This window comes from Temnothorax curvispinosus, unplaced genomic scaffold (genome assembly GCF_003070985.1).
Source record: "Temnothorax curvispinosus isolate PA1 unplaced genomic scaffold, ASM307098v1 QBEX01017949.1, whole genome shotgun sequence".
Lineage (NCBI taxonomy): Eukaryota > Metazoa > Arthropoda > Insecta > Hymenoptera > Formicidae > Temnothorax > Temnothorax curvispinosus.
In genome coordinates, this window is record NW_020227729.1 from 56,977 (window position 1) to 66,996 (window position 10,020).

Sequence of the window (10,020 nt, forward strand, 5' to 3'; positions counted from 1 at the left end):
TTGAATGAGGAGCAAAATGGATAAAACGCAACGTTTACACAACTGAATTTGGGATATTCGACAATAATCCAATAGTGATAACGAATACAAAATAAACGCATCTTTTTTTTTGGATTGAAAAACATATCACAATTGGATGGACAATCAGGTGGAAGGACTGCTTTAGAGATACAATCACTTTAACATGTCTCATGTAAAACAATATATATCTTTATTGATAATATACTTTATTAAAAGAGACAATGTGTGCACTGTCAGTAGCAAATATCTCATATAGACAAATCATTCTTTGAGAGTATAATATATATTTGTATAAGTTTATGTTTATAATGACCTGTCGCGAATATTGCCTAACGCATAAGCATCATACAAAGGTCATTATAACAACAGAAAGCTACCAACTGCTTACAGTGGAATGCTTTGAAACAGATCTGTCCAATCATCGGAGTTGAGCTTACGCGCTGCCAATTGGGCAGATCTGCTTGTGGAGAGAAATCTGCATGATAAATCATTCGTGGGTGTATATATACAATTATTTACTACATACACATAGACGAAAGAATACATTTGGAAGTAAATATTATAAACAACCGCGCTAACAGAAACGTTAAACGTTCGGAATATAATAAAGAATTGAGTACAAGCAAATTCATTTTCTCTCTTTCCCGATTCGATTGAGTTTGGCAGAGGGTTCCTCGGGACAGCATTTTTCTTTTCTTTTTTTTTTTTGTTCGAGTACTCTCCCTTCGTCTATGCGTAGCGCAATTAAATTAAACGCTTATAAATGCTAGGTGTTATAAATAAATTCTTTGAGCTTCTTCTGCAAAATGAAAATAATTTCTCAGCTACTGTCTAAACTTTTGCCATGTTTCCCGTAATCTCCGATCTTCTTTACAATCTATATTAAAACGGTTTGTCAGTCTCTTTCGCATATCGACGAATTGTAAACGAGTTGGTTTGTCGGTCTAAAGATCAACAGTAGCGCCTTCATCTCCCTCATCTTCAAGCCATTCTGATACTCTGGATGATTTGAAACACGGCTGTAACAAACAATGTCAATTGAAGGGTGCTTCATAGAATAATACAAACGTATAAACCTTTAAATGGAGGGGTAAAAGCCATAGTGGTGTAAGTCAAATGTTTTAAAATATCGATTCGTGTGCATAGATGCAATCTATACAATATATAAATTACATCTATGCACATAAGTCAATATTTTAAAATTTTTGACTTACACCACTATGGCTTTTAAAGCGCGGTCCATTTGACGCTACAAATGCTTCGAAGCGTTCTTCTTCTCCTTCTTTCTTCATTGAAAGAAAAGAGAAAAGGAATGCTTCGAAGCATTTGTAGTGTCAAGTGGACCGCAGCCTTACCCCTCCAAATACAAATGACTTCTGACTGATAAGTGCTTAAAGGACAAATTTACAAATTTATATAATATCACAAACAAGTTGCGTATAAAGTTACTGCCAAACTTCCCTATCCCCAGCATACTTAGGATCTGTACTTAGCTTCTTCTCCACTCCCATTATGTTACTTGGCCATGCATGCATAGAATAAAAATATTTTAGCATACTTTTGATTCGTGGACGTTTCATTGTAATAGAATAAAAACTGGAGAGGAAATACGAAGAACAGAGTGTTTGATTGCTTCTAGGTATTAAAGATAGAGAAGTTTGATTGCAAACTGACATATCTAGATCATCACACGCGATCATACTCACCAGATCCACAAACGACAAAGAGAAACAGAGCCAAGAGCCAGGGCCCAACCGGAGATCCCTCCTCTTGCGCTTTCTAGTGTAACAAAAGTTTCTGTTTTAGCTACAGACATGAGTATCAGGTGACAGATGGAACACATATACATATAAACGAAAGTGAATCGGATACCAGGCACGTCCATTTGAGTAAACAAATGGAGCATATGGATAAACATCGCGACAGAGACATTATCGATAAATTAATTCAATCGATAAATAAATTAATTAATTCAACGTTTGTTTTGACACGTATGTCTAAAAGATGACTTAAAGATGTCTTTACGTCTTTTAGACATGCGTGCTGTCTGGGTGCTTTACATATGGAAGATTTCTGCCTGTTGACACACTCAAGATTCTTTCGCCACGAGGTAAACCATCTTCCGACCGAACGTCCAATCTCATTTGACAGCCATCTGTCAGGAACAAACGTCCGTCTATAACCTCAATATTTCAGACTGACAGTTACGCGCGTGACCCGGTGGGCGAGGAAAATCATCGCGATCTGCCGATCGCGCATACAAATTGAATCTTTCCATCTCGACCCATTTCGACCCTCGTCCATATGTTATTTGCGCCAGGCGCGACGGACCTCCGTGAAGATCCTCCTCTCGAAATTTCCGCCGGATTTCGGCGGGGACGATATCCAGCGCGATTTTACAACCGAATTGAAAGCCGCGAGGTAGCTTCCGGAGCGGTCCGTCCGCTCCGGAGTACCGCACGGCCGGCCGCCGGCGATTCGGGCACGGCGAGGACTCACCGTCGACTTGGGAACGTTTCCCCGTAGCGTGATGTTCTTCGTCGCCTTCTCGTTCGCGATGCGCATCCGCTGCTTCGGCGCCATCGTCCACGTCCGTACGATTCCCTCGGCAAGAGCCCGCGGCAGGAGAGATGAGAGATGAGCGCGGACGAGCGTGCTCCCCCTGACAAATCACCGTTAACGATGGATGTACCGTCCGACTTCCGAGCACCGTGTCCGGGCGTCCGCGAGACGTGTGACGCGAGCGTCGTTACGTGCCCCCGCCGCCCGCGACGCGTTCGCCGACGTGTGTGCGCCGTGTGACACGTGAAGTTGCGCGACAGCCCGCTCCGGCTCCCTCGTGCCACACTGTCACCACCGTGATCGATTGAGCGAGTTCCTCGCGTTCGTCCGCGGCGATCGACGTTGCTCTCCCTCGACAGCAGCTGCGATATTTATTCCCGAGCGTGACTGTGTAAATGTAAGAAAAAGCGAACAGCGAACGTAAAAGCGAAAAAAGAGAGCAAGCGTTCATCTGAATCGGAAGAGGATGGACGTCCGCCATGTTCGCGGCGGGAAAATTTTGATTTTTTAATATAGAACAAGATGTTCCATTAAAATTATTTTACTTTACTTTAGGATTAATTGAAACATTGATTGGTTTTGATTTTGTAATATACGAGAGCGAGACGTATCACTGCCGTTAAAATTATTCATTTTACTTTGGAATTAATAGAAATATTGATTAAACTTTTGAATTTTTAATACACGAGATATTATTATTGTTATTAAAATAAATTACTTTACGATCAATTAAAATACTGATTAAACTTTTTATTTTCTAATGTAAAAGAACAAGATGTATCACTACTGTTGAAATGATTAGTTATTTCAGAATTAAAATAGTCATTAATTTTTGGTGCTTTAAATATATGGCATAGAAGTGAAAAGCACATTGTGTGTCTTATATCGTTTGTTAAAGTGATGATATGAAAAAGCAAGATTATCTTTTATCCATCCTAAATAACTCGAGAGATGGATGCACATGAAAATTTTGTTACACTGTCCAATATAAAAAACATAAACTTCTCAAATTCTGTCACTTCACATCAAGAAACATGTAGGACAAAATTCCAGCAACAAATTCGCCGGAGCGCAGGGAAAGAAACGAAGCCTATGCGATCGTTGTTGTATACGTAGAAATTTTATATATTTTTTTTCCAGAATCACTACATCTAACAACAAATTGTTTATTTTCGAAGACTCCCACCAACATTAGTCTCTCGGTAAAATCACTGAAACGTAATACTCTCATCGTTATATCTCTTACTCGGGTACCTAATTCTAATCGCGCGTTTGCGGAATTGAACTTCTCTCGTCTCTCGACGGCGATCGATTTGCGGAGTGATTGCCCGCCCGCGGAAGAGAAACGTGAGCGTGGACTCATTCGCGAATCCTACAGGCAGGAAATTCAAATGGTAAAGAAAGGACAATGCGGACGAGATCATAATCCATGCGACCGTCGTACCGCAAGCAAGATCTCGCATCTCGGCACTTTGCGTCACGATTCCTGTTCCCCCTCCTACTCCGAACCATTTAGCTTAACGATAAGAGCTTTCCGTTGATAATGAAACGTGTAAATGGTGAACCGACTCGACAATCGCGAAATTAGAAAATGACTTAAGTCACAGTCACTCCAATACACTGTTTGTGTATCAACGAAAGAGTCTTGTAAAACTATGAATTTAATAAATTATAATGCATAAATTTTCGCACGTCTAATTTACCGCGGCTTATTACAATTTTCAGTATTGCAACATTCTACTTGGCGTTTTCAAGAGTCAAGAAAAATTATTTTGCATAATTTTTTTTTTTATATTTCATTGTCCGAGCTGAAATCCCTGAATAAAAAACAAATCTAGACTTCTTGATTTTTGTACGATGGCGATCAATTTTTTGTGCCGTTCGCAAGCGAGAGATAAACGTATGTGATGAAGAATAGTCGCGACCGTGCAATTATATTTCATTATATATATGTAATAATTAATATATTATAATATTAAATATATATATTATATTATTAAATATATACATATATGTATATATATATATGGAGGGGTAAGAACCACAGTGGTGTAAGTAAAATTTTTAAAAATATTTTCTCGTATGCATAGATGCAATCTGTACAATATATAAATTGCATCTATGCACACGAGAAAATATTTTTAAAAATTTTACTTACGCCACTGTGGTTCTTACCCCTCCATTATATACGTTGATTATCTTTTTACGGGCATATTTGGATCAATAAAAAATGTATGACAATATTAAATTTGCACGATTGCAGAAGTTTTGTTCGTACAATAGCTCGGACTCGCACATGGGATTCGACTAACACTTACAATTATTATTTTATTATTGACAAGTGACTGTATTTGCGACACGCGCAATACAGTACGCGTACCAATACAGTAGGATCCATTTACAGCGCATCTTTTATTTGCATCGAATAGCGAGAAACGACTGGAAAGAAAAGGGACAAACGAACGAATACGAGATGAAGACGTTCGAATATCTAACGATAGACATGCGACGGCGTGAGTTCCCGTTGGAAGAGTAATAATACATCGAGGGACACACGTCGTGCCGCTTCTAGAGTGGATATTAATTAAGTCGATGATGAGTAAAGCTGAAAAAAACCAAGAATCGCACTCTCGACGTGACGGACAGCTACTTCGGACAAATGAAGTATATACTTCATTTCGTTGAGAGCAGCGAGTGTCGCGCGCGCAGTTTTAGGAATTACATCGTACAATCCACGATGCGAATACTTTAATCAGTGATGTACTTTTAGTCTATCTTGACTGTGGAATATATCTTTCGCACGAATGCGTTGGTACCGATATATCCGACCGTTCCGCACATGATACCTAGGGCCAAGCTGAACAATGCCATGTAGCCGAAATAAAACGCCGTTTGGAAGAGACCATACATTCTGCAAAAGCAAAACATCAAACGAATGTTAATGGAACTTTAAATATTTGCTCGTTCGAATTGCTTGCTATCAGAAGCGTATATTTACTCACTTAGTTTTGAAGAAGAAGTAGTAAAAGGAATAAATGTAGACGTAACCGGCCGTCGAAGCCGCTGCAAGAAAGCTCGTCCACTGCCTGCGGATATTTACACATTGTACAAAAAAAGAAAAAAACAAGATGTACACGATGGGGACTTACCATCGATAGTCTTCGGCATTCAGTAAGAAATATGTACATACGATAGTGACGCATACCGTCACTATCATGAGAATAACGAACACTAGTAACATAAAACCATAGACGTAGTAGATCTTGTACGCCCAGAATGAGGTAAAGACGAAGTACCTGAAAGCGTCGACGGATGTAACAAATGACTATTAAATGAATAACTTAAGATATCAATAAAGTGACTCCATACATCTCAATGAAGATCGAACCGAAGGGTAGGATGCCGCCGAGCATTATGATCACTAGCGGTTCCATGAACCATTTCTTCTCGGGTATTGGTCGTGGCACTGCGTTCACACGGCACGGAGCGTCCGGTGTCCCAGCGAGATTACGGCCTAGAATGGTACCTACCAGCGTCAGCGGTAATATCACAAATATGCAGATACACGTCACCGCAACCTGTGCACGTACAATTGACGTGATCATATTAAGGTGATTTGAATGCAAAGTGGACACGGGAACGATCAAGTTCGAATATACGGGTTACAAACCATGGATCCGAAGGGTATCGCTCTGCTAGCGTGGTAATACATGGCGATGAAATTGATGAAGAAAGCGGTGCCGCAGACCATGAGCGGCAGCATAAAAGCGCTGATGATCATCTGTTTGATCCACACGCGTCCACCCATCCGCGCGTACAGTCCGCCACCCGTGTAACCATTGATAGGCGACGTGACGGCATAGACAAATATCGCCGTTGACAACATTGAACCGCGTTCCGTATAGAGTTCGCCCAGGATAGCGAAGATAATTACGCTCAATACCACCACGGTGACCTTTATATACAAAAATAGAGCTACTCACAACTTTTATTCTTTTACTTTAAAGAATTAAATTATCGAAATAAATATGTACCTGATAGCCTGCGCCTATGAGAGCTGAGAAGAGCATAGCATGACTCGCAGGCCTGAACACGTCTCCGTGTACCTGTTTCCAACCGTACTCGTCGCCCAAATCCCTTTCCATATCGTCCATTTCCTCGTCTCTGCTATATCTAGCATAATCCTTTCTCAAAGTGCGCATCAAAATCATTGAGACAAGCCCGACAAGGAAAATTACCATCATGAAGCTGTTAAAAATGCTAAACCAGTGTATCTGGAAAAAGAATAAGATTTGTACATTTATACAATGTATACTCTTTGTTTTATATTCGTTATTTTAACCCTTCGCAGAACACGTGTAATTTTGCTGCTTCCGTCGAACGTGTGGGTCTTTTAGGCCAGTTAAGATTTTCAAGCTGTAATAGTGCCATAAAAAAATCTGAAAAAATTCAAGCATACTTTCGGAGATTTTAAGAATATATTGTCATATATGCTTGATTCTTGTTTGGGTTTTTTTTATGAGTCCGTAAAATCTCCCAAAAATTCAAAACTGAAATATCGATCGGGTCTTTAAAGCCCTACTTGTTCTGCGAAGGGTTAAATAAATATATCTCAAGCCATACAAACTTACCCTATGCTGAAAGAAATTAGGATCCAGATACTTGTCGAATCTATCCTCATATTTGATATTACTCTTTTTCCAATTGACTTCGTAGCTAAAAGGTATACGTGCGCCCTGCACCAGTTTCACTCTGTTGTCGCTAGTCAGATTAACATCCACTATTTGTTTACCGTTGTATCCGATATCAAACTTTTTATGCGCCCAGATGTAATAGGAATCTGATACCGCAACTCCGTCATTGTTTTCCATCTCTCCTACAACCCCTGTAACACAATGATGTTTAGATGTCAGGTTCTGCCAGCTCAATACGCGCAATAAGAAGTACTTATGTTAATTACCCCATATTGGTAAATCGTCAATGTACATTTGATACCAATACTGATTCTTTATCGCATATGCAAACGCCTTCTGGCTCTCTTCATTTAAACTTATCTGGCAGTATTCTGTCTTCGAGATATCCTCTGAAACATCCCATTAAAATTTCATAATTTTGTACCTTGTACATTTTTTGATCAAACAATACTGACCAAACCAATTGTACGTTTGTATCATTGCCAGTTATAAATATATATCGATATATAAATGCACACCTTTAAATTCGATATCTAAGCCACTGAACTTCAGCTCGATGCCCTGTAGAGCCTCTGCCAGAGTCTCATGGTAATGATTAATGACATTCTTGGTGCCTGTACAAAAGGGTAGGGAGTAATAGGAGTACGTCTCCTGACGATTGTGATACGGCCCTACGGTGCTCATCCATAGCACGACCTCGTCGCCATCCTCGTACTGAAAACAAAGTCCAGCTGATCCATGTCACATTCTGAACTGTGCCCTTTTTTTTAAGAGTTGAAATAAAGCTACATTGTGGAATCGATACCGGAATTTATTGGTGCTAATTAGGCATACTGATAAACGATTTTTCCAGATACATATCAAGTAGAGACGATATCGCGTCGATGCAGCAGTGCAAATAAAAGGAGTGCAAATAAACGGAGAGCGAGAGAGACGTGGTGGAAAGGAGAGGGAGAAAGAGATAGCGTAAAGAGACGTGTCCGCAGCGGCGTGGCGTTTGGCCTTTAAATGCCAACAGCAGGTCGCTATCGCGACCTGATACTCGGTGCCGGAGCGACGCCGCCAGCGTAGCAGGTGTATGTATATACTTACGACGTGATTGTGCTCGTCGGCGCGGGCCGCGGGCGCGAGGAGGCCGAGCGCCAGAAGGCAGAGCAACTGCCGTCCCCGACGCAGCATGTTTGTCCGTTCCTGAACGAGCGAAGGCGCGCCGACGACCGGGCCGGGCGCCCTTTACGCGCGTACGAGAGATGATCTCACCAGCGAGACGCGGCGACGGCGGACAATCCCCATATATAATTCGTGATGTGTGCCGTGAGCGCTAAGCGGCTAAGCTCTGGTGACTGACAACACGCAGGCGGGGGAACACACACGGCACACGGGGACGCACGGTGACGGACGGACACGTATCCAGAGAATGCCGGAACGAGGATGTATTATGTACGCCGCGGCCGTAGATACGCGGCCGTGTCGATTGAGAGGCTGCCTCACCCGCCGCGCCGTCAGATGGCGCTCTCGCCGCCTCAAGCCGCGTTCCGAACTCTCTCCCATCTCTCCTTCCTTTCGCAGCCATGTGGCTGCGCATTTAATAATTTTACTGTTATGTTATCTAAATTTTCATATCTATAAATACTGAACATATGTCGGATACTTTGAGGCTTTATAGATAGTTGAGAAAATTTTATTAGACTTGTATAGATAGCATGTATCTCGCGATATGTATTTTTAAAAACTTCTGGTATTTATATAATTATTATTCAAATAAAAGATACTATATTGTCATTCTTTACTTGTTGCGGTTTTGATAATAAAAAAGTTATCATAAATAAGAATTGTTATAAAATTAGATAATAATTATTATAAAATCGAAATTATTATAAATACAAAACAGCTCTACAGCTTGCGAAATTGTAACTTCTTTAAAATATTTCAGGTGGATTTACTGATCAATTAAGATAAGAAGAAAGTTTTTATCATCGGTGTTTGCTGGGTTGATCCAAGTAGCAGGACACTTTTATATAATTAAACGCGGCTTCGACTTGATTCTGATTATAATTTAATTAAGCGGCGATTAATTTTTTTATAATACAATATATTACTATTTTGTTGACATTTTAATAAAATAATTCATTTTTTATTTAATAAATGCAAATAAAATTATGGAACGAATTATGTAATTTAGAAATTTTGCACCAAACAGTTTTAGTTAAATTCATCATTAATTGAATTAATCGAAGTTTAGTCGGTCACTTTTATGACCATTTCTATATCAATTTAATACAGATTAACTTTAATCTCGGTTAACTCGGTTATTGGCTATCTTATAGTTAACTTTTATCTTTTTCTAGTTCTAAGAATTAAAAAAAGATAGAAATAAATAAGTTAAACCAAGATTAAAGTTAATTTACATTGATAGTAAAATGGACATTAGATTATAATTAAGTATATTCCATGCAAGATTTGAGAGTCATTTTCAAGAAATCGTAAATTCTAAAAAAAATTTTATGGTCTCTTGACTGTAGGAAAAAACGTAAAAATAATAAGTATATAATAAAAATAAGGAAAGTTTTCGATCAACCATATATAATAAAAAATAGTGAAAGGAGTTTTTGACTTTCCCAGTAAAAGGATAAATATTCACAAAAAGCTAAAAAAAATTTATTTAATTAACATACAGAAATAAATCATATAAGCAACAAATTTTCTGGTGTAAGATAACTATTCTTATTTTTTATTTTATTTC

At 39.4% G+C, this 10,020-nt stretch overlaps 2 protein-coding genes across 2 annotated transcripts; both read right to left on the reverse strand.

Annotated features, from left to right (window-relative positions):
• Positions 1-187: 187 nt before the first annotated feature.
• Positions 188-2,814, reverse strand: LOC112467984 (stress-associated endoplasmic reticulum protein 2). The gene is made up of 3 exons (XM_025036964.1): positions 2,521-2,814; positions 1,728-1,800; positions 188-1,040 (listed from the first exon to the last, which is right to left on the reverse strand). Exons 1-3 carry the CDS (start codon positions 2,602-2,604, stop codon positions 1,003-1,005), a joined length of 195 nt encoding a protein of 64 aa, XP_024892732.1. The 5' UTR covers positions 2,605-2,814; the 3' UTR covers positions 188-1,002.
• Positions 2,815-4,863: 2,049 nt separating this feature from the next.
• Positions 4,864-8,770, reverse strand: LOC112467980 (transmembrane 9 superfamily member 3). The gene is made up of 10 exons (XM_025036956.1): positions 8,370-8,770; positions 7,796-7,991; positions 7,544-7,666; positions 7,215-7,468; positions 6,618-6,857; positions 6,254-6,538; positions 5,953-6,161; positions 5,733-5,879; positions 5,586-5,669; positions 4,864-5,494 (listed from the first exon to the last, which is right to left on the reverse strand). The coding sequence occupies exons 1-10, from the start codon at positions 8,454-8,456 to the stop codon at positions 5,350-5,352; spliced, it is 1,770 nt and encodes a 589-aa protein (XP_024892724.1). The 5' UTR covers positions 8,457-8,770; the 3' UTR covers positions 4,864-5,349.
• Positions 8,771-10,020: the final 1,250 nt, after the last annotated feature.

Excerpts from the sequence above, each read along its gene's own strand:
- LOC112467984 (XM_025036964.1), bottom strand. The coding sequence starts at position 2,604 with ATGGCGCCGAAGCAGCGGATGCGCATCGCGAACGAGAAGGCGACGAAG. Across the intron at positions 1,801-2,520 it reads GAAACGTTCCCAAGTCGACG|AAAGCGCAAGAGGAGGGATC; the intron begins GTGAGTCCTCGC and ends TTGTTACACTAG. Across the intron at positions 1,041-1,727 it reads CTTTGTCGTTTGTGGATCTG|CCGTGTTTCAAATCATCCAG; the intron begins GTGAGTATGATC and ends TGTTTGTTACAG.
- LOC112467980 (XM_025036956.1), bottom strand. The coding sequence starts at position 8,456 with ATGCTGCGTCGGGGACGGCAGTTGCTCTGCCTTCTGGCGCTCGGCCTC. Across the intron at positions 7,992-8,369 it reads CCGACGAGCACAATCACGTC|TACGAGGATGGCGACGAGGT; the intron begins GTAAGTATATAC and ends CTTTGTTTTCAG. Across the intron at positions 6,162-6,253 it reads CGATACCCTTCGGATCCATG|GTTGCGGTGACGTGTATCTG; the intron begins GTTTGTAACCCG and ends GTACGTGCACAG.